Genomic DNA, 25,661 nt, shown 5'->3' on the forward strand with positions numbered 1-25,661 from the left:
CCCTCATAATGTTTAGAATAAGACAGATACACATCAAATATATGGAGAATTAATGAACAAGTTACATACAGCATGTTACACTTATACCATATATACTTTATTCAAAGTCATGACAACTGGTAGGCCAAAAGGAGGTGTTATTTAAAATTTCAATGAAAGAATTGAAAAATGTTTTTGTGTTAGGGTGAAATGTTGCAAGAGAAAGAGTGGAATGTAAAGGTGGAACTAAACTATAAGATTCTTCAAGAGAATCTCCCATATGCGATAAATAATGAGGTGGAAAAACATGATCAAAACAGATGCATGAAATATGTTTTTTCAGTTTTTATGGTAAGGTAATTAATTTGTACCATATTCTTAAAATGTTTTCTTTGAAAAACACAAAATCTTTTGTAATACATCTTGGAAGACTTCTTTCACCTGCTGGTTCCTTAAAGTATAAATGAAGGGATTTAGTAAAGGGGCAATTGAGGTATATAGCAAAGCTACACCTTTGGATACAGTCACTCTTTCTTTTGCAGATGGTTTAATATACATAAAGATACAGCTACCATAAGTCATAGAGACAACAATCATGTGGGAAGTACAGGTAGAAAAAGCTTTGGTCCTTTGCTGTGCAGAGGGAAATTTCAGAATGGTTTTAATAATACAAGAATAAGAGAGAATTACTAATACCAATGTGACCACAAGTGTCATCATAGCTAAGATAAAAGACATTAATTCTAGGATGTGTGTATCTGTGCAAGAGATCTGTAAGATAGGAGAAGTTTCACACATAAAGTGATCAATAGTTTTGGAAGCACAGAAATCCAGCTTGAGTCCCATGACCAATGGAGGGAAGATGATGAGGAATCCAGCTACCCAGGAGCTGAGCACAAGTTGGTAGCACACTTTGCTGTTCATGATGATTGGGTAATGCAGCGGTTTGCAGATGGCAACATAGCGGTCATAGGACATGGCAGCCAGGAGGTAAAACTCTGTAACTCCCAGTAAAAGGATAAAAAATAATTGAGCTGCACAATTATTATAAGAAATAGTTTTGTCTTTAGTCACAATGGTTATCAAGAATCTGGGAATACACACAGTTGTGAATATGATTTCCAAAAAGGAGAAATTACGGAGAAAGAAATACATTGGAGTCTTAAGGCGGGGATCCAGCAGGGTGAGGAGGATGATGATGCAGTTCCCCATCAGGCTTAATGTGTAGTTGAGAAATAAAAACAGGAAAATCACAGTTTGCAATTGTGGGTCATCTGTCAGTCCTATGAGAATAAACTCTATTTCCATTGATTTGTTCTTCATTTCCCTTTTGTGGACCTTATCAAGTCTGTATAGGAAAAAAAGAACAAAATTAGTTTGTGTGTATAAAAAAGTTACATATTTACAAACTTAGCCATCTGCAAATGGTTTCTCCAGCCTGAAATTGCAGATGACACGTAATTACATGCCACAGATTAATTAAAAATTCCCTTTAATTTAGTAGTTCTCTCTTTTTTTATTGAAACATAATGGATTGCACATATCTGTGGGGTATATAATCTTAAATATTAACATCTGTGTGCAATGTGTGATGCTCAAATCAGGATAATTAGTATATTCAACATTACACAATGCAATAACTTTTTGTGGCCCTTTCAAATTTCACACTAACCCACCTCCCCCTTTCCCAACTCTGGTGGCCTCATTTATGTTCTGTACTTTTGAAAGTTCAACAAATTATTGTAATTGTTATATCTTTCTTTCTTTTTTTTTTTTAACTCCCACTTATGAGTGAGGATATGCAGTATTTCTCTTTTATACCTGGCTTATTTCACTTAATATAATTTTCTTTAACTTCGTATTACTTCTCTTTGTGACATTTCTCACAAAATTTCCTCCAGTATCTGAATAATAAATATTTTTGGTTAATATGCATTTTAGCCAAATGAACTCTGTTCTGCATGTATAATTTAAATAGAATATTAACAATTTAAAATTTATTTTTCTATTATTTTTTCATAACCTGTGCAAATTGTAGTAAATTGATTTGTCTTTTTAGAATGAGTATCAGGGTAATGTTTCAAAACCAGGATTTAGGGTTATATTACAATTCCTGTGCTTGTCATTGACTGAGGCAGTATTGATTTCCAGTAGTTAGTTAAAGATGCTAGTTTCGAAATTTTCTGAGCACTGAGAGTATACCAATATTATTATTAATTTTCTTGATTGCCTTATCTATATTCAAATGGACAGGTGTTTAGCAGCATATAGGACAAATAAAACAAAATGACAAAAGCAAGCAAGTTATATATAGTGATAATATTGTGTCTTCTTTTCAATTAACTTTTTTGAGATGTATTCTTTTATGTGTCTACATAATTTTGGCACTTTTTTTTACTTCCTCTATATTCTTTATAAAACTATTGAATATGACAGAAAAAATGTTACTTTTTCCTTTCTACATATAAGAATTCTATTTAGTCCCATGTTGTACCATCCTCCCGTTATATTAAACATGCCAGTCTTCTTCATTGTATGCGTTATCTGTGGATTTTTAAAAGAAGTGGGTTACTAAAGCATTCTCTTTGTTATCTTTATTCTTTTGCATTTGTCTTATTAATATTTCTATACTTTACATGTATTACTTTTTTAACTGATCTGGAAAAAAATAATGCTAATATTTTACATGCATAATGTGATTTTTCCAAAACAGATATTGATAAGTGGTTTTATTATTTTTTAATGACAACTGAAGACTTGCAGCCTTCAGCTATAAATGGACACAAGCTTTTATTGTCAAAAATGTATATTTCTGTCCTTTTTATCTGTAAGATTAATGTCTTTGCTCTACTTCTGATCTTAAAAGTTTTGTACGAGTTAGTCAAACAATTTCTGTATCATGTGGGTCTAACAGACAGTTAGAGAAGAACTATGTTATCTCAAATTCTAGAGAACAGTTGCTCAGTATTTTTTTCCACATCACTTCAACTAGGGTAATACTTAATTCATAAAGTCAGATAAAATGAAACATAGATGCAACAGCCTATGAATAAAATAGATTATAACACTTATTAATACATCACCATAAAATTAATCTATAATTTAAAAAGATTTCTAGAACAAGACAATTTAGAAGTCAAATTTAACTCCCTGAATTGGACTTACTGTGCATTTGTTTTTATTTCTTTTTAAAATTAAATTAATTTATTTTTTAACTGACACATAGTAATTGTACATATTTATGGGGTACAATGTGATATTTCCATATATGTGTACAATGTGTACTGATCAAATCAGGGTAGCTAGCATATCCATCACTTCAAATCTTTATCATTTCTTTGTTTTGGTAACATCTAAAATACTCTCTTCTGGATATTGGAAAAACCACAATGAATTATTGTTTACTGCAGTTGTCCTATCTAGCTGTAATTTTGTATCCCTTAAACAACCTCTTCCAACCCCCTTTCTCCTACCCTTCTTGGCTCCTGGAAATCGCTATTTTACTCTCTACTTCAACATTTTAGCATCCGCATGTGAGTGAGAACATTTATTTGTCCTAATTTCTAATTTTAAAGTTAAAATTACAGTTGACTTACCTTTTAAGATTGATTATTCATTCCCCCCAGTGTGCATTAAAAAGAAGTATACTAACATAATTCATGATGATTTTATTCACTTTTATGGTGATAGTTTTATTTTCCAATAGAAAGATTTATTATCAATGATTGTTTGGGGAGAGGCAATTTTATTCACTTTTATGGTGATAGTTTTATTTTCCAATAGAAAGATTTATTATCAATGATTGTTTGGGGAGAGGCAATTTTATTCACTTTTATGGTGATAGTTTTATTTTCCAATAGAAAGATTTATTATCAATGATTGTTTGGGGAGAGGCAATTTTATTCACTTTTATGGTGATAGTTTTATTTTCCAATAGAAAGATTTATTATCAATGATTGTTTGGGGAGAGGCAATTTTATTCACTTTTATGGTGATAGTTTTATTTTCCAATAGAAAGATTTATTATCAATGATTGTTTGGGGAGAGGCAATTTTATTCACTTTTATGGTGATAGTTTTATTTTCCAATAGAAAGATTTATTATCAATGATTGTTTGGGGAGAGGCAATTTTATTCACTTTTATGGTGATAGTTTTATTTTCCAATAGAAAGATTTATTATCAATGATTGTTTGGGGAGAGGCAGTGTGTACTGCTGCTGTAACATATTGTGCTGCTGTGGAGAATTTCCCTGTTCCCTCAAATTCACACTCACTATGAAGCTTGGGACTCAGGCATCAATAATCTTAATGAACATCCGTTTCAGATAAGTCGAAATTTGTAAAATTTTGTTCTCACAGTTGAAATTGCCATCATTTAAAACCTCAAAGATATGTATATATTCTTCACAATGAAGTAAAATGAAATAAGTAAAAAATGGGACGTGAGAAATAAAATCAGGAAATCATCTGATGAAAATAAATAACTCTTCCAAGAAAGAGATACCACATTGCCAGAGTATACTTATAATGTGCTGCAGTTTTATCATTTTCTACTTAGTACAGGCTCAAGGGAATCTATTGAAATAAAACAAAGACAAACAATTCTCTGGGGATCGATATTACAAAAATACTAATTATTGGCAGTAAAATACACCACCGTAGCCTACTTTAAATAAAAGCTGAAGAGAAGGAATCCCAAATGAGTATCGTACATAGTTTACAAAAAAACTCAATGAAATATTTAACAGGAACATCAGCAGTTCACTGTCCTGGGCAACACTGGAAAATACCAAGGTGGTTTACACATACAATAGAATAAACTATTGATAAATAAAAATATAGGAATGAATCTTTAAAACCGTATGCTAAATGAAAGAAGCAGATATGAAATGGCTTTATAATCACACAAAAATACTTTATGATTTATATAATTCTGGAAAATACCAAACTATAGGGACAGATTCTGATCAGTGGTTCCAGGGGCTGAGGGTAAGGAGGGATTGTCATAATACAACTTTTTAGGGAACAAAAATGTTTTATATCTCGATTGTGGCGGTAGGTGTACGACTATGAATATTTAAGTCATCAAACTATACACCTACAAAGGGTAAATTTTGCTGTTAAATTCATAACAGCATTATATTAAATCATCTTTTCATCAAAATTATTGGATATCATTTATCACTTTTTAACAGGCTATTTAGAAGAATACTTTCATCTGCACTGCCCAATAAGGTAGCTACTAGCCACATGTTGATGTGTGTGTGATGTACCCCTGGAGAAAGACCTGAGAAGACACAGCCTGGGGACACAGGCACACTACAAGACTGAGATTTAATTGGAAGACATTAGAGTTCTTTGAATCACCCACAAACAGCAATTCAGTGTGATAACTGTGAATTCAAATTGAAAGAGCTCTATAACACAAAATCTCTTTGGTAGAGGAGTTCAAAGGAAAACATGAAATCAAGAAGGTGAGGAAGGACAGTAGAGAAAACAAAAACCTCTGGCACATATAGCTACAGACAACAACGAACACAGCCCAACTCTTGGCAAAATTAACATAAATCTTACACTTAAGTCCTATTTATTACCATTCTTATTATGTCATCATCCAACTTCAACAACTATTATAAGCATAACAAACAGCAAGGAAAGTAGTCTGAAAAGAAAAAGTAATCATCAATACTAGACTCAGATAAGACACAGATGTTGGAATTATCCAAGTAGGGAATGTGAAATAAATATGACTGTTATGTCAAGACTCTAATGAAAAAAGTAGACAGTATCAAGAACAGATATGTAATGTAAGCAGAGAGATGAAAACAGTAAGAATAAAAAAATTCTAAAAATAATAATAAAAAAACCACTATATGAGAGTTGAAAAATGCCATTGATGAGCCCATCATTTACGGGGCGTGGCTTATGAAAGAATCAGTAGGCTTGGAAGTAGGTCAATATAAACTTTCCAAATTATAATACTGAAATGCAAAGATGAAAAGAAATGATGCAAAAAATAACATCCAAGAACTGTGGGCAAATTTGCAAATATGAAACATACACAAAATTGGAAGATTAGAAAGAAAGAGAGAATGTAGTAAGAGAAATGTTTGAAATCATTACGGCTGGAAACTTTCCAAAATTAATGAGAGGCAGCAAATGATGTTTCCAAAAAGTTCAGAGTACACACAGCAGGGAAAATAGTAAAACAACAACAGCAACAAAGAAAAACAGAACAAACAAAAATCACACCTAGACTTATAATATTTAAACTTCAGAAAATAAAAAATTAAGAGAACACTCTGAAAACAGAAGAAAAAAGTATTCAATCTGTAGAGAAACTTTCTGACTTCTTATTAGAAATCACGGATGCAGGAAGAGAGGATGTGAAATATTTAAAGAGTTGAAAGAAAAAAAGAAAGAAACATTAACCAAAAATTTTATATTCAGTGAAATTATTTTCCAGAAAGAAAGAGAAATAAGGACTTGTTCAGAGACACAAAATTAAGGAATAATTTTAGGTCAAAACAGGTCAAAACCCAGATCTACAAAAAGAAAAGTAGAACATTCGAGAAGGAACAAGCAAAGATAAAAATATTTGTTTTATTTTTCTTATTCAAATTAATAAAAAATATTACAGTTTGTTTAAAGGAATTGTAGTAATACTGTATTGGGTGGTTATAATAGACAGATATGTGAAACGAATGGCACAAAAGTTACAAGTGATAGGAGGTAGGCATTGGAAATACTGTGTTATAAATTTTTGCACTACAGGTGAAGTGGCATAGTGTTACTTGAAGATGCACTTGGATTAGCTTAAACTGTATATTATAAGCTCCAGGACAGACACCAACACATTTTGAAAAGATATATTTGACCCTCTAAGAAAGGGGATAATATGGGATCAAATTAAATACTGAAGTGAAACAGCAGAAGGTAGAAGAAGAGGAAGAATAAAAAGCAACACAACAAATTTGCAGAACTGTTCTCTGGGTGGTATTGGACTGATACAGTTCTATGCATTTTTCTTACCTGTAGTTCTCATAAGTAACTGTAGAATGTGCTGGGAACGTGATATCCTGAGACAAGGAAAGAGCTGTTGGAAACAGCCACCCTGTACCCATCCCTCCTAGGGAAGGTAACATCCTGAGAAAGGAAGGAACTTCCAGGGACAGGCTGGGATTTGTTCCTTTCTCCTGTAGAAACAGAATGTCCTTCAAATATTTTCCTAGTGAATCAAGTGGCCCATGAGGTATATATAACTCAAGCTGGGCTGTCTTTGGGACACCTCAGCTGTGGTGCAAAATGGGGCACATGCATTTAAGACTCTGTTTGCATTGGACAGCTTTCTTGAGACTTGGGGGACCAGCTAACAATGGATCAGTCACTTCTTCAGTCCCGTGTTACCTGTCTGTATATAATAAACCTGTTTCCCATAACTTATTTCATGTGAGTATATTCTGTCTTGCTGGACTCAGACAAATAGGTAACCAATGTACAGTGAACCTAAACAGTAGCCCAGGATTCAGAGGGCACAAGTATTTGAACCTCTGTTTCTGGTTGCTGGCATAGATCTTTGCTGTTCTCCACAGTGGGAGTCTTCTCTTGGAATAGGTAATTTACTAAATTACTTTACAAATCCCAATGATAGAATATGTTTACATTTATACACATTTATATGCAGTAGATTATAATCCAATTACATCAAGAATTGTTATAAATGTAGATATTCTTAGTATATCATTTAAAAGGTACAGATTGACAGAAAGGATTAAAAAAACAAGAACCTGCTATGTATTGTTTATGTTATTTCCACTTGAAATATAAAGAGACATAGGTTAAAGTGAAGGGATGGTAAAAGATATACCATACTAACGTTAATCAAAATAAACATAAAATATTAATTTTGGACTGATCAAAATTCAAAAAAGGAAAATTATCAGGTATCAAAATGGGCATTCATTATGATAAAGAAGTCAATTCCTCAAGAGGACCTGACAATCCTAAACATGTATTTACTTACTATAGAAATACATCCAGTGAATCTGGTGAAAATAAAAAGAGAAATTAACAAACCCACTATGATATTTGGAGACTTCATCACACTTTTCTCAGAAATTGATACATTAAGGAGGCAATAACGTCAGTAAGGATATTACTGAGTGTTGCTTTGCCTCACACAGATTTGTCACCTCTCTTCCCCTGGGTGATGGAGCCACAAAAAGGATTACTCAAAGCCCATTTCTTCTGAGCAGTGAGAGACCCCAAAGGGGTTAATTTCCTGGAACCCTCAAGAGAGAGGCATTCCTTCCTTTGGAAACTAACCACGAACTGGGGTTCTCTCTTCACATTTATTCTCCAGACCAGGAAGTTACAAGAAAAGAACATAGGTGGCATTATGGCTAAGTATAGTTTAAGAGTAGAGGCTGGTAACATCAGTGAAACAAGCAGAGTTACATTCCATAACACAATTTGTAAAAGGTTAAGTTGATCCACCAATGAAAGCCTGATCTTAGCAAACACTGTTTTTCCCTACAGCAATTTCCCCAGTATTTTACATATCAATCAGTAGGTTAGCCAAGGGCATCTGTCCTTAAGCCAACAACTCTTTATCTGTAACAGAGACTTTTGCCAGAGGAAAGTTTTCTGTCTTTTGCAAGGTTAACATTTCTATATGTAATTCCAAAAGGTTAGGCTAAAGCTGAGACTACATGGCTTTGGAGAAAGGCCCCATGAAATACATTTGCTTTATAAATGTTAGTATATTCCACAATTGAGCTATACATTGTTATCAATTAACTTGATGTAATAGGCATTCCTAGAATACTCAACAGCAGAATATGCACTCATCTCAAATTCACATGTAATATTCACCACACAGACTGACTTCTGAGCCTTAAAACATGCCTTAACAAATTTAAAATAATAGAAATAATACATAGTATGTTCTTAATTCACAATGGAAATAAACTAGAAATTATAACTGATAGTTGAAAAATGCCCAAATAATTGGGAATTAAACAATACACCTCTAATTAATTTGTCAAAAGTAAGTCTTGAGAAAAGAGAAAAGATATTTGAACAAAATAAAAATGAAAATAAAACTCATCAAAATTGTGCAACATAGCCAAAGAGTGTTTAGGTGGAAAATTATAGGACTAAATTAATATTTATCTAAACAGGAAAGATCTACGAGGGGTCATCAAAGAGTTAATGAAAAATATGTATTATTAAAAAAAAACTGCATGGATTTCAAACATTTTTTCCACCAAATGAAACTCATACTAATTTGTTATAACATGTCTGAATGGGATCTAGTTTGAGGCACTAAGGATAAGACATAAGTTTGAAAAGATCCCCTATCAGAGCAGCATGAATTGTGCTAACATTTGAGCAAGAGCAAACATCAAATTTATGGTGAAGCTTGGGTGGAAGAATGGTGAAATCACTGATGATTTATGAAAAGTTTACAGGGACAATTTCCCAAAGAAATCAGCAGTTTACAAATGGTTAACCATTTTATGAAAGGATGGGACAATGTTGAAGATGAAGCTCACAGCAACAGATCATCCACATCAATTTGTGAGGAAAAAATTAATTTTGTTTGTGCCCTAATTGAAGAGGGCCACAGCTTAACAGAAGAAACAATAGCCAACACCATAGGCATCTCAATTGGCTCAGCTTACACAATACTGATTGAAAAATTACCATTGAGCAAACTTTCTGCTTGGCGGGTGCCAAGAGTGTTGCACTCAGATCAGCTGCAGACTAGGGCAGTGCTTTAATTGGAAATTTTAAACAAGTGGGGTCAAGATCCTGGAGTACTTCTTCAAAGACTTGTAAGAGGAGGTGAAACGTGGCTTTCCCAGTATGATCTTGAAGACAAAGCACAATAAAAACCATAGCTACCAAGAAATAGAAGTAGTCCAGTCAAAACAAAAGTGGACTGGTCAAGAGCAAAGGCCATGGCAACAGTGTTATGGGATGCTCAAGACATTTTATTGTTTGCTTTCTGAAGGGCCAACGAACAATAAAATATGCTTATTATGAGAGTGTTTTCAGAATTTGCACAAGCTTCAATAGAAAAACACCTGGAAATGCTTCAACAGCTAGTCTTTCTCTAGCACAACCGCCTCCTGCTCATTCCTCTTGACAAATAATAGTATTTGGTGAAATTTTGCAGAAATCAAATTATATCATTCCATGCTTCAAGTTATTTCAAGTATAAAAACTTGTCCAATTGACAACCCCCCTGGAACTTCTCAATCATTTGAACATTGAGTTGATAAGTGTGTTATTACTAAGAATAACCCTAATTCTGTACTATGCTAAGGAGTGGAATCCATAGGCTATGATGTCGGTGGAATCTGGAAATCATGTAGAAGATGGTATCCATGGTTTGATAGAATATTAGCACAACTTCTCATGAATGAATCAATTAATGAAAACACCTTTGGAGGAATCCATTAGGACCCCCCTCCACACTGTCCCCATAAGATTTAGGGGCAAAGCAAATTGATGAGAACATGAAGCTCCTGCTGCCTGCTTTGTAGTGAGTAAAAACATCCTGTCTCTGACTCAGCAGACTAGTTTCTTCTGTCAGTATCTAAAATAGCCATGGGCTGACCTGTCATACCTCAGGGTTAAGGTTTAGACCCTTCTCAGTTTTTGATAATAACATAAATTTGGCAGAGTATGAGAAAGACAAATATTACAGTGGTTTAAGAAACACAGTTATTTTTATCTCATTTAAATGTCCAAGTTGGTATGTTGAAGGTCTTTCATAAATTCATTGTGTCTCTATGCTGCTAGGCATGAAATGGTGTCAGGGACCTGGGTGTGTTCTACCTTGTTGACTAGCCATCCCTGGTGTATTTGCTCACTCAGGGCTATGAATGGCTTGCCATCACATCACATTACAACAGTTAGAGGGGATAAAGAGGAAGAGAAACACAACTCTGTTTAGTCAGAGGATAACCCCTGGAAGTTGCACAAATTATCTCCATTTACATCCTTTTGGCATAATGTAGCCACTTTGTAAGGAAAAGTAGGGAATGAGAACTTCTATTAATAGGAAAGAACTGAAGAATGCTTACTTATGTGTGAGCAAAATGGAGTCAGTATAGTCAGGTCCCTTCACCTCATATCCGGCTGGGTATGATTCAGCACATCCTTTGTAAACAACTTTTATACGAGTGGTGTAACTGTGCATGTGTGCCCATATACTCCTTGGCTCATCGCGTGTAAAAGGCAACAGCTCTGAACTGCTGGCCGGCAGAGCTTGCATTGGAATAAAGCATGTCTATCCTGTTATCTGCTGCCAGAATCTTTTTTCAACTATCTGACTCATGACCTGCACAGGACGGGGAAGAGGGGTCTGTGATCCAGCCTGACATTATGAAATATGTTTCTGACTACTAGACAATATCACAAAGACAGCAGAAAAGACAGCTTCCAAAAAATAAACTGAAGGTTTTATAGCACATTTAATGTTTGGGCGTGCCTGGTGAATTAAGCTTGAGATACAATTTTGTCTATGACAGGCTATGTTGCCCATTTTATATTTTCACCTTTTATTACCCCATACAATAAACATTTTATTTTCTTCCTTTAAATCTTCATCTATATATTTGGTATTTCAAAACACAGATGTGTGGAAGGGCAAACACATACTAGGGCAATCTATACTGAATTCTCTGGAGACATAGTTTAAAGTAGTTTCTTTTAAATATATATTTTTTCTTTAAAAATATTTAGTACCTGGGAGAACACTTGTATAATACATAAATTAGTGATCCTTTGGGAAATAATGTTCTTGGATCTCATATACTCCTGAGAATTAATAATCTTCAGACATTTTCCTCCAGGACATAGAAAGCATAAAATCTCCATGAACAAGAGTTGATTAACTTTATATGGCACTGAGTCATACTTAGAAAAAATTCAATACACAAATAAATTATACTACAGGCGAAATTTAACACAGTAGTCTAACTGCAATGAAATACCTAATCAAACCATTTTTAAGATTGCTGTATGTATGTTGAGAAGAAACAATTATGGAATGTGGGGTAGAGTCAGAACAATTTAGAGAGGAACGGAGTACCAGTGTACTCCACTAACCATGTTGATAAAAGTATTAAATGTTGAAGCACAAATGACTTTTTTCTGTAAGTCTGTGTCTATATAATTTCAAGATTTCTTTTGTTTTTAAGACAAATGCTTGTGTTTTAAAGTATGATTTTGCATACTGCATTAGGACTCAAAAAGTGAAAATATTCGTATTTCTAAAAGTTAAAGGTGATATTTTTTGTTAGATTGTCACGTTTGCTCTATTCTTATCATTAAGGCACTAACTTTTTTTCCTCCCAAACCTTTAAAGTTTTTATTGAAGGAAAATGATGAAATAAGACAAATGAAATACAACGATAATTTAGGATTAAAAAGCTTTTTCACTTTAAAATTTACCTGATATTCACAATATCTAACACAACTAAGAAAAATTCAGTCCATAGGCCCGGCTTCTAATGGTGTCATAATGTGAACTTTATTTATTTATTTGTTTTTGTACTGGGAGACAGAAGTGTGTATGGTTGTTGAAGTAGAACAAAAGAATGATGTGGCATGATACAATTCTGATTTAGGTGTTTTAGATATACGGATTCCTACAGTTGGGCCATGGGGATAGTTTGTGTAAATAAAGGAAGTTTTATAACAGATTGCTTCATAATTATCTGAATGTGAAAGAAATATCCAGGAAAAGGAACAGTCATTTCTTTTCACTTATGTATGTCTACTCTATTACCACAAATTGTTTTGATTAGCAGAATCGTACTTATTGTTTATAATGAAGTCATGCATGTACTCTTTACTTTGTTTCTGTCCAGGTTGTTTCCCCCATAAGAATACCTGGTTTCATTTCTTTGTCTCCCTCTAAGACCTATCTTGGAATCCAAATTCCCACCTGTAAACTTCTCTAGGTATTATTGGAAACAACTTATCTTTGTTCTCATGTGTTTATTTCTATTTATGTGTATGCCTTCTTAATAATAATATATGTTTTAAAGGTTAGAAATATTATCTTGATATCCTCAAAACAAAAACAATGTCTTATATAAAGTTCATCAGAAAAACTTAACCATTTTATGTGTTTGATGATGAAGGTACCTAGGAAGGATATTTTCCTTCCAGACATGATTAATTTCTTTGTTAAGAATTACACTACAGTCTGATATATAAATGCTTATACATAATTTCGTATCTTTAAGAGGATGAATTTGGAAAATATACTTTTTCAATCTTAATCCCAGATCTTCAATTTATTAGCTTTGTGAACCAGAGGAAATTTTGTTTCTTAAGCTTACTCTCTCACTAAATATATAACAGATGTTGAAAAGAGTTATTTATTATTAGTAGCTCTTTAATTGCTTCTTAGCTGGATATTTGAATATCTTTTTGATAGGGAAATATATACCTCCTAAAACTTATTTCAACACTGTACTGTAGTTCACTATGCATTTGAAATTTACCAAACACTCCCCTTCTTTTTTAGGCCATGCTGAACTCAAAAATGATCATGTTTTCAATCTCTATTTTAGACAAAGAGCAAAAATGTAAGTATAGAAAATAGAACCATTGGTAGGCATTTTCCTTCTTACAGTTTTTACTTACTAATGCACATATTTTTAATCTTCCATTATTAGCAGGGGCTAAGCCTCATTTTCCTATTTCTAAAAATTCTTCTTATTTCTCTAGATTTCTGTAAAGGTAAGTTTTTAATTTTCCTATCTCATACAATTTCCTAAACATGTATTTATATATTTCTCTCTGCTTCTACATACCTATATCTCACTTTTCACTTTACCTGGTCCATTCTCAGAATTAACTAACCTCAGAGGAAAACTGAAGTGGCTTGGTACTCACATGGATATTATCAGAGTGTTCCTGCTGGTTTGGTATCGGGTTACATTCTGAGAAGAGTAGAAGATGACAACAGATATTGATATGATGAAAACGCTAGTAAGAACAGCTAATGAAATTATTCCCCATGCCTCATATTCACTTATCTAAAATTAGATCTCATTAGCTATGAAAGAAATTGGGACAAGAATAAAGCATTTGAGTTTAATGAATTGAGTAAAATGTCAAAGGTTTACTTGCTGTGTTTATTGATGATGGCTAGGAGGGTATGTGTGGTAAATGCAAAACGTAGACTGGTGAGCTTCAAATAAATGGTATCGTTTTGGTTTTTGCATGCAAACTTTTAAAATTTTATTCAATTAAACATTTTTAATTGAACAGGAAATGACATGCCATCTCAACTCTTGTGTATTGTTATTAAGAGAAAAAAAAGCATTTTCTGTTCCTTAAGTTTCTCTAATTTTCCTCACACTAACTCACATAAATACAGTGAACAGTTACTACTATTATTTAAATCATGTTTTGGTATAATTGTAAATTAAATTTTAATTCTCTATCCAGATACTCTGGATATACAAACTATTATTTTTCCAGGCATCACCATCTTTAAAACATGAATGAGCATTGTATTGCTCTATCTGAAACTTCACTTTGATTAACTTTAGCTTAACCACAAGTGATCACTGTTATTTTTCTATAGGCATTGTTATTATTTTTCTGTTCACACATGGTAAAAGTCAGAAGACCACAATGGGAAACCATACAAGAGTGACAGTGTTCATCCTAGCAGGTTTGACTGATGACCCAAAATGGAAAGTGGTGTTGTTTATCTTCCTGCTTCTCAACTATTTGCTAAGCGTCACTGGCAATCTCATCATCATCACACTCACCCTGGTGGATACTCAGCTTAAGACACCCATGTACTTTTTCCTTCGGAATTTTTCCTTCTTAGAAATTTCCTATACTACCACATGCATCCCTAAATTGCTAGCTATTATGGCTACAGGGGACAAAACCATTTTCTATAATAGTTGTGTTATTCAAGTGTTTTTTGCCTTCCTGCTTGGAGCATCTGAATTTTACTTGCTGGCAGCTATGTCCTATGACCGCTACGTCGCCATCTGTAAGCCCCTGCATTATACAACCATCATGAACAGCAAGATCTGCACACAGCTCGTCCTCAGTTGTTGGCTTGCTGGGTTTTTCGTCATCTTTCCTCCACTCCTCTTAGGCCTAAATCTTGATTTCTGTGCCTCCAACATTGTTGATCATTTCTACTGTGACACTACCCCCCTCCTGCAGATCTCCTGCACAGACACACAACTCATTGAGATGATGGCATTCATCTCGGCTTTGGTGACACTCTTGGTCACGCTGGTAATGGTGATAATATCATATGCCTATATTGCCCTGACAATTCTAAAAATTCCTTCTGCTAGTCAGAGGAAAAAGGCTTTTTCCACATGTTCTTCTCACATGATTGTCATTTCCCTTTCTTATGGCAGCTGCATCTTCATGTATGTTAAACCATCAGTCAAACAACGAATATCTATTTCCAAGGGAATTTCGGTGCTTAATACCTCAGTCGCTCCTCTTTTGAACCCTTTCATCTATACCTTACGGAACCAGCAAGTAAAAAGAGCTTTCATAAATATGATATACAGAATTATCTTTTTCTTTAAAAAGTGAATTTTTTTAATTACATAAAGGAGATGAAGAAAGAAGTTTTGAATATTATCAGTGTATGCTGTAGTTGCTTCCAAAACATCATTTCCTAATTTTTTGCTTCCTTTCATTGCTTTAATGTGCATCTTTATATCTTTTTAAATCTTTATATTTTTACAAAGATCTTCAATCTTGAGAAGCTATTATTATTTTTATTCTCTACTAGGGGTGACTTTTTTCTCTTCCTAATTTCTTTTCCTCTGGATATCTGAAAGAGCTGAGTTTTTCAATATGTGTCTTTTATGTTTTTTGGAGTTCCAGTTAATCAAGACTATAAAATATTGTTTCATTTATATTATGTTTAATGTATCATACAACACAAAGTTTATTATACTATTTTTATTTGTGATCAAACACAACCAAATTAAAAGTAAGATGTATTTGCATTTTTTGCTATGCTACCAATTTATTGCTGTATAGTCTATTTAAAGAAATTAAAGAAAATTGTTGCAGAGATTAGTCATCAGTGTTGATGCTCGTCTTTGAAAATGCATATTAATATATACACAATTGTTTTAAAGCATATTTTCTAGAAACTATTCAGTTAATTTCTATTTGAGAGAAGTTACATTTACAGATAGTTTCAATTATGACTACAAGAAAATATACTATCTTCCTGGTTTATTTGAAAAATTAATGATTAAAAATAATATTTAATTGATATTTTCATATCCCTAAAACTCCTTTTGAGTAACTTGGGATATTCCTGAAGCTAACTGGAAATAACTTGTGAATGATAGTTAAATAACAACAATGTTAACTCACCTTATTTATTCTTTTCAGAAATTGTCTGATATATGTATAATCTATATATATAGTAAGTATGTGTATATATACATTTTTATAATATACATATACAGATTAACATAGATATAGATATAGACATATGCATACACCTCCTACCAGTGAAACCAGGATAGTAGAAGAATCACATACTTCTTTTCTACCTGTAGATTTTCTACCTGTAGGCCAGAATTAGGGAAATCTAAAATTAATGTCTCTGTGATATGCAGAACTAAAAAAATAAATAAATATAATAGAAAAATATTTTCACAGATATACATCCTGCTTCATGGTCTTTTAATAAATGTGTGTGTATTAGTCTACTCTGCGCTTTTTCATTTCATTTTTTTGAACTGTGGATTTTGATTTAAAAAAAAACATGGTTAAAAAAAAATACTGTTTAAAGAAGCAGAATAAAAGAGAGCCAAGAAGAAAAAAAATATGTGGCATGTAACTGACTGAACAATTGTGCAGATTTCTGTAGAATTTGTAGAATGAATTGGATCTTAAAAGATAGTTGACTTATCAGCATGACTTCAAGGGAAAGCATTTTTTAAACAATTGGTTCTATTTTTTCTTGATCATTTGGGTATATATTTTTTTCCAATTTGAGAATGTATGCCTAGTGATTATATAGCATTATCTCACTTTTAGAAATTTTAATAGCACAGAAAATGAAAAGCTGTATGTTCTATGCCACTTTCAGGCAATCTAATGAAAGTAAAACCCAAGGCTCTCTCAATATTCTGCTTTTTTAAAATTATTCTGTTATGTGCCAGCGAGGATCAGTTTGCTTAAAACATACCATCCAAGTTAAAATACTAATTTATTATTAAGCTATTCTGAAATAGTTTACATATTTAAAAATTTCTGTCATCTACTAGTTACTTACCATAGAGGATGCTCTGTAACTCTCAATAAAGATCTGGCACTTCTAAACTAAGCCTTGCCCATTTCCAGTTTTTCCCATTGTAGGCAGATTAAAATTATATCACCTGTCCTCTGTGGTACTTCAGTTGGTGTATGACATAGAAAATATTAGAACCACTACCACTGGCCTCTGTACCCTTAATCCATATATAGTTAACTACATTGTTTTATTATTATTATTATTGGCCTTCAGCAATTGAAACAGCTTCTTAAATATAGATACAACTTATTTCTTGAGAGAACTTTTAAAATGTTTATGTTGAAATGCTTTTCTGCTCAGGTGAGGTAGGCTGGACAACAACTGTGGCATTAAAAATAAGACTTGTATCTTGTTGGCTACCCACGAAATTACAGGCACTTCTAGGTATTTTCTGAGTGATGTGATTCTGGAAATAACAGTGTGATATAATTACTATTACCACTATGCAGAGGGGCAAAATATGTATCAGTGAGGTTGAGACTGCTTTGAAAGACACAGAGCTAAAAAGAATAGTCAAATTTAAGCTCATAAAGGCTTAGTTTTTATTACTCCAATTGTGGACTTTGGTGTCTTTTAAAGTTTATTTTAAGCCTGGACTCCAGTCATTCCTGAGCTGTTACAGGACATTTATGTTGTTTGCATATTGAGCACTCAAGAATGAAGACTAAAAGGGTAATTAATAGTATTACTTTTTTCCTGCTTGTTAGTATCCTTAGCTCGCATACTCTACTGCTTCCTAATTGCTTCCTGTCTGAAGATTAATAAGCTTGGGGCTGGCCAGTTAGCTCAGTTGGTTAGAGCACAGTGTTAAAACACCAAGGTCAAGGGTTTGGATCCGAGTACTAGGCAGCCACAAAATAAATAAATAAATAAATAAATAAATAAATAACAAAATAGATTTTAAAAGAAGATAAGTTAGCTTGTCCTGAACCCTCCAAGGGCCCGATTCAAATTCACTTTTCTTAACAACATTATGTTTTTTCAAGGCAGAGTTACTCAATTCTTTGTGCAACTTCATTCATAGCACTTTATTTTGTGAGCAACTCAATGACATCTATCCCATGAAAGTTATTCTGTTTGCCAGTTGATTTACTCATAAAATTAGCTATTTTGAGTTAATTTTTATGTAATAAATTCTGGTAGATATGTATTTCTCCATTTGATTATGTATGCAGATATATTTTGTTCATTCACCAAATCTTCTAGAATTGAAATAAAATATCTAGGATTGAAAGACCTTTATTTGTTATTCAAAAGAAAACTATCAAAACTTTCAAGCTTTGTCTCAAAATATATCTTAAATATTGGCCAATTAAACACCAATATAAAATTCCTTCTCCACCAAATAAAACTTTTTATTTGTAAATTTTTAATAAAAATATATCTTTGACATTTTATTAAATCAAAAATAATTTAAGGTTAAGTCATATTATCATTAATCTTTGAACAGAGACTTTAAAATGTATAGATCATTTTCTCATAAAAATAAGTTCTAGGAAGAAATCTAAACTTTTTCCTGAGTATTTCAAAGTACATTTTCCTTGATTTTACTGTATAGTTTCTATGGTTATTGCTCTCTTTTCCCTAATTATGTCATAACTCCTTTATTCAGATATTCTAACAAATCTGTATTCATTTTTAGTTGTTGCTCATAATTTTAAAATTTTAGCTGCAGATGCCATCTTTTCTTATGTTATTTACTGAGATTATTTTTATATCTCATAGTTGATATTATTAACTCAAAAGTCAATTGTGTTTTTCATTGTGATTGAAATACTTACAATATTTTATTCCTAAAAAATATGTCTATTTGCTTGTTTTGAAACCTGATTATGGAAATCTTCATTGCCTACATCTGGCTTACTGCCATCACTACCTTTCTACTTTACATTCTCTCCTCACATCTCTCTTATTGTTCTGTAAGCCACCAATTCACCAGCCCTTGTCTGCCTAACTCTAACTTTCCAAATTTATAAGTCTTCTATTTAGTCGTTTTAATAAATCTCAGTAGTATTTAGTGCAGATTCTCACTGCCTCTTATTAATGTAATTTCTTTGTATGGATTTAATGAGATATTGTTATCTGGTTTTCTCTGACCATATTGTTGGTTCTTTCTCATTTCCTGTGCTGGATTCTCTTGTGATTGATTCCTAAATATTAGAATCTCTAAGCCTCCACGGCTCCATCTGAAACCCTTCTTGCTGCACTCTACTCACTTTCCCTAACGATGAATTACATCTAAATCCAAAGCATGTGTGTGCGTGTGTGTTTGTATAAAAATGACTAAATGTGTATCAAGGGTATTGACGAATACTGAAAAACAGATTGAAGAAGCTTGGAGAATACCAAGCAAAAACCCTAGGCACATCAATTTTAAACCAATGAAAAACCAAGATAAAGGTAAAATCTTGATGGTAATCAGAGGGAAAAAAAACATATCATGTAGGAATAAATAAGAATAACAATCAGGGCTGTCTTCTCATGAAAAACAATTCAAGCCAAAAGGCAATGAAATGACAACCCAGAATTCTATATGCAAAAATGAAGGAGGAATAAAAACTTTCTCAGGTAAATTAAAACCGAGGGGATCCATTATCAGCACACCCACTCCACAAGAAATGTTCAAGAGTTTCATTTTGGGAAAAACAAAATGATAAAGATCAAAAGCTTGAATTTTCTCAAAGTAATGGGGAGCTTCAAAACTAGAATGAAAGAAGTTAAACAGAATCTCTCTTCTTATTCTAATTTCTCTAAAATATAACCAACTGAAGCAACAATGGTAATAATGTATTGGCTGTTTTTAGTATGCATAAGGTGAAATGTATGGTAAAATGGCAGGTGGGAAGGATGAATTTGAAATATATGATCATAACTTCCTTACACTTCATGTGAAGTGTTATAATATTTTTGAGGTAGACCGATTATTTTTATTTTTGTTTTTATTTTTTATTGGTTATGTATATGCATGAGATACAAGGCTGATTGTTCCCCCTCGTGCTCTAGATGTGAAGACCAGATCCATACTGGCAGCATGCCTGTTACTACAAATTGCAATTGTACCCATCTCCCCAAACAGATTATCCCCAACTTCCCTCCCCCTCCCCATCCCCCACCCCACTTTGTATCCTTAGGTATGTTCTCTTCCTCTGCCAGTCCAACACACCACTGTGGCCTTTCTTTCCTTCCTTCTTTCTCTCTTAGCTCCCACTTATGAGTGAGTACATGTGGTATTTATCCCTCTGTGCTTTGCTTATTTCACTCAACATAAGTTTCTCCAAGGTCACCCATGTTGTTGCAAATGGGAGAATTTCACTCCTTTTTATGGCAGAGTGTTATTCCATGGGTATATAGAGCACAGTTTCCTTATCTAATCATCCATCCATGGACATTTAGGTTGGTTGCATATCTTGGCTATTGTAAAAAGAGCTGTGATGAACATGGGAGTGCAGGTATCTCTTCGACATGATGATTTCCATTCCTCTGGGTATATACCCAGAAGTGGGATTGCTGGATCGTATGGAAGATCTATCTGTAGTTTTTTGAGAAACCTCCATACTGTTTTCCATAATGGCTGTACTAACTTACAGTCCCACTAACAGTGCAGGAGTGTTCCCTTCTCTCCACACCCTCACCAGCATTTGTTATTCACTCTCTTTTTTATTATAGCCAATCTAACTGGGGTTGAGGTGATATCTCAGTGTGGTTTTAATTTGCATTTTCCTGATGACTAGTGATGTTGAGCATTTTTTCATGTACCTGTTGGCCATTTGTATGTCTTTTTAAATGTATGTTTGGAACCACTGGGCAAATGAAAGAAGATTTTAAGATTACTCAAATATTGGCGAATTAGAAAATATTCTTCTACGTGTATTATTAGGGAGGAAGTCTCAAGAAAAACTTATGGACATGAGTCCATAAATGTGGGAGAGGGAACAAATCTTCCTTACAGAAGAATTCCAGATAAGTCAATTCTCTCTCTTCCATGAAGTGAAGCTTAATTACCTTCTTCCTGTCCTTAGATGTAGGCTTTTTTAGGGACTGGTTTTCAAGAAGAGATTACAGAAAAGAAAAAAAAGATGGAATTAAAAAAATATTACTGGCAACTTTACCTTGACCAGGTTATCAATGAAAATATTAACAGTGACTTTGTACCCACTGACCAAACACTCCCCATCCTTCCCTCCCTTTTTCCCCTCCCAGCCTCTGGCAACCACAATTCTACTATTTACTTGTATGAAGTCAACTTTTTAGATTTCACAAATGAGTGACATTATGCACTGTTTGTTTCTCTGTGCCTGGCACACTTTGCTTAACATAATGTCCTCCAGTTCCTCTATATTGCTGCTAATGATAGTATTTCATCCTTTTTTATGGCTGAATAGCAGTTCATTGTGTAAATAAATCACATTTTCTTTATCTTAGATTGGAGGAATAAGTTCTAGTATTCCAATACACAGAGCAGTGACCACCATTGACAATGATATATATTTCAAAATAGTAAGGAGGGAGGATTTTAAATGTTCTCACCCCTAAGAAATGATAAATACCTAGCCAATTTAGCCAGTTACCCTGATTTGACTATTATACATGGTATGTGCACCGTACCCCACAGATATGTATAAATATTATGTAAATTTTAAAATATTTTAAATTTAAAAGTATTAATATGATAAGTGATGTTGATAACATTTACCCCCGTACAAAATGATGAGAAGGGCACTTCACCATTGTTGTATTCTTTGCCAAAATACATAACCTTAATATTATCATCCCAAAGAGGAGAGCATATCCAAATTGAGGAACAGTTTACAAAATAATTGAAAAGTACTTTCCAGAGTGACAAGGTCATGAAAAATAAGGAAAGACTGAGAAATGATTAAAGACCTGAGGAGACTAAGGAGAATTCACAATTAAATGAAAAATGGTATCCTTCATGGATCTTGTAATAGAAAAAGAAAATTAGTGAGAACACTAATGAAATACAGATAAATGCAAAACGTTAGTTAATAGTAATATACCAATGCTTATTTACTTGTTTTTGGTTTGTGTGTTTTCACTTTTGAGAATAACACAAGATATTTACATTAGTAAAAACTGGGTAATTTTCACCAGATAAAAAACTTTACTGAAAAACGAACTCCCCCACTCCCCACCAAAGTAAAAAACAAAATAAACAAACAAAAACTACTATTTCTACTTGCTATCACTAGAGAGCAAAAGTAACATTTAGGATTTGAGAAGCTAAGGATTTGGAGAGAGGAATACCTAATAAGAATATTCCATATTCTCTGCAACTTTTCTGCTAGAGCCTATTGCTCTTTCTTATGTAGAACATGGTAATTGAGCATAAAACAGTGCAACATTGCTTTCTTCTCTCTCATGGGCGTAAGGAGAATCAAATTGGAATTTAGATTTATCAGTACAGCTAGGGTTTGAATTAAAAAATTTTTATATAAAATAAAATGGAAGATAAATGAACCTGGCATTTTGCAGTGTTTTTTCTTCTAAACACATTTGATAAATCTTAAACTGCAAGCAATGAAACACTGAGACCACAACTACAGAGCAGTGGCTAACTGTAGAAGAATCTAAGAAGAAATTTCTGCTGCCTCCTAGACTCTGAAGACAAAAAACTGACACTTTATGATTTGCCAAAGTAGAGGAGCCTGGATAAATACCCAGGTTTTTGGTTGAGAGGTCTGAAATCTTGCACCCTAAGGATAAGCACAATGAATTCATCATTTCTCAAAAAGCATGGAACATAGACTTGAATGATATCATTCTTTGTTGTGATCAAGGTTAAATTTGCCTTTATTCTATCTGTGTGCCACAGTAAGTTTAGTCCTATTTGGAAAAATAAACTATTATTCAGAACATTTAATATTTGCATACACGGTTTTGAGCATACAAAAAAAATTTACACACAGCTACAAAAATTTTTTAGAGCGGCTTTATTCATAATTGCCAAAACTTGGAAGCAATGAAGATGCCTTTCAGTGGGTTAAAAAAATAAATAAACTGTGGTACAAACAGACAATAAAATATTTTTCAAGGCTAAAAGAAACGAGCTCTCAAGCTATGAAAAGACATGGAGGAAACAAATGCATATAACTAAGTGAACTATGTTAATCTGAAAAGCCTACATAATTTATAATTCCAGATATAGGAAATTCTGTAAAAGTCAAACCTATGCAGACAGTAAAAAGAACAATAGTTGCCAGAGATGAGAGGGGAAAGAGGGAGTGCACAGAGAATTTCTAGGGCACTGAAATTACTGCACTGCGACACTACAGGGTGGTATAAGTCATTAAACATTTGTCCAAAGCCATAAAATATATAAAACGTAGTTGAACCTTAATATAAGCTATGCTCTTTGGGTTATAATGATGGACCAGTGTAGTTTCATCAATTGTATCAAATGTCCCACTCCAGTGGGGGATTTTAATGATTGGGGAGGTTACAAGTGGGGGGAGGGATAGGAGTTTTGGGGGATACATCTGAACCTTCTGCTCACTTTTTCTTCCTTTCAAATTAGCAATTTCAGAGCTAATACTGCACTAAAAAATAAAGTCTATCAAAAAAAAAAAAAATGATCCCCACCTTGACAATGTTGGGAGCAGTTTGGATTACAGAGGTGGATCTCTTGTGAGTAGATTTATGCCCTGTGGGGAGGATAGTGTGTGAGCTCTCACTGTATTAGTTCCCATGAAAGCTGGTTGTTTAAAGGACCCTGGCACCTCCCGCCCACCTCTTACACTTCCTTTTGCTATGATACTGCTTGTACCCATGGGCTGGCCTGCCATTTTCCATCAGCCTGAGGCCCATGTCGGATGCAGCTCTTCAGAATCATAAGCCAGATAAACAAACCTCTGTTCTTTATATACTAACCAGGCTCAGGTTTTCTGTTACAGAAACACAAAAATGGACTAATACAGGTAGTATGGACATTTTCCTGTTAATTGTTCCAATCCAAGAGCATGGAATGTCTTTCCATCTTTTTCTGTCTTCTTTAATTTCTTTCAGCAGTGATTTGTAGTTCTCATCATAGAGATCTTTCACCTCCTTGGTTAAATTAATTCCTAGGTTTTTCTTTTTGTTTTTTTTGTTTGTTTGTTTTTGGTGACTATTGTAAATGGGCTTACTTTCGTGATTTCTCTTTTGCTTAGTTCATTTTTGGAGAATATAAATGTAACTGACTTGGGGACATTGATTATATATCCTGCAACACTACTGAAATTATTAATCAGCTCTATGAGTTTTTTGGAAGACTCTTTAGGATTTCCTATATATAGGATCATGTCATCTGTAAACAGGGACAGTTTGAATTCATCTTTCCCAATCTGGATGCCCTTAATTTCTTTGTCTTGCCTGATTGCTCTGGCTAGTACTTCCAATGCTATGTTAAATAGGAGTGATGAGAGTGGGCATCTTTGTTTTGTTCCTGTTCTTAGGGCAAAGATTTTAGTTTTTCCCCATTTAGTGTGATATTCTCAGTGGGCTTGTTATAGATGGTTTTTATTATGTTGAGATACTTTCCTTGTATACCTAATTTGCTGAGAGTCTTCATCATGAAGATATGTTGAATTTTGTTGAATGCTTTTTCTGCATCTATCAAGACGATCATATGGTTTTTATTCTTGATTTTGTTGATGTGGTATGTCACATTTATTGACTTGTATATGTTGAACCATCCTTGCATTCTTGAGATGAATCCCACTTGATTGTGGTGTATAATTTTTTTGATGTGTTGCTGTATTTTTGTTGCTAACACTTTTTTGAAGATTTTTGTGTCTTTGTTCATAAGATATATTAGCCTGTAGTTTTCTTTTATTGTATATTCATTATAGTATCAAGATGATGCTGACCTCAATTACAAGCAAACCTCTGAACTCTGTACCAATACATGAAAATTAAAGAACAGGTTCCTGAATGACATATGGGTCCAAGAAGAAATTAAGCAGGAAATCAAAAAATTTCTAGAAACCAAGGAAAATAAAGACACATCCTGTCAATACCTGTGGGATATTGCGAAAGCAGTGCTAAAAGGGAATTTTACAGCAATAAGTGCTTATATTAAAAAAAAGAAAGATTTCAAATAAACAACCTAATGCTACAACCCAAAGAACTAGAAAAACAAGAACAATACAATCCCACAGTTAGTAAATGGAAAGAAATAATTAAGAGCAGAGCAGAGCTAAATGATATAGAGACCCACCAAATTATACAAAAGATTGATGAAATAAAAACGTTGGTTTTTTTTTTTTTTTTTTTTTTTTTTTTGGAAAAAAAAAAAAACAAACCCGTTTCCCGGGTAAAAAAAAAAAAAAAAAAAAAAAAAAAAAAA

The 25,661-nt window shown here is 33.3% G+C and overlaps 2 protein-coding genes across 2 annotated transcripts; one reads left to right on the forward strand and one right to left on the reverse strand.

The window, feature by feature from the left end:
* Positions 1-357: 357 nt before the first annotated feature.
* LOC103598885 (olfactory receptor 6C6) lies at positions 358-1,302 on the reverse strand. The gene has a single exon (XM_008582948.1). It carries the CDS (start codon positions 1,300-1,302, stop codon positions 358-360), a length of 945 nt encoding a protein of 314 aa, XP_008581170.1.
* Positions 1,303-14,649: 13,347 nt separating this feature from the next.
* Positions 14,650-15,588, forward strand: LOC103598886 (olfactory receptor 6C74-like). The gene has a single exon (XM_008582949.1). The coding sequence runs from the start codon at positions 14,650-14,652 to the stop codon at positions 15,586-15,588; it is 939 nt and encodes a 312-aa protein (XP_008581171.1).
* The last annotated feature ends 10,073 nt before the right edge of the window (positions 15,589-25,661 follow it).

This window comes from Galeopterus variegatus, unplaced genomic scaffold (genome assembly GCF_000696425.1).
Source record: "Galeopterus variegatus unplaced genomic scaffold, G_variegatus-3.0.2 Scaffold2772, whole genome shotgun sequence".
Lineage (NCBI taxonomy): Eukaryota > Metazoa > Chordata > Mammalia > Dermoptera > Cynocephalidae > Galeopterus > Galeopterus variegatus.

What these genes read in the sequence shown, in the direction of transcription:
- LOC103598885 (XM_008582948.1), bottom strand. Translation starts at nt 1,302, where the DNA reads ATGAAGAACAAATCAATGGAAATAGAGTTTATTCTCATAGGACTGACA.
- LOC103598886 (XM_008582949.1), top strand. Translation starts at nt 14,650, where the DNA reads ATGGGAAACCATACAAGAGTGACAGTGTTCATCCTAGCAGGTTTGACT.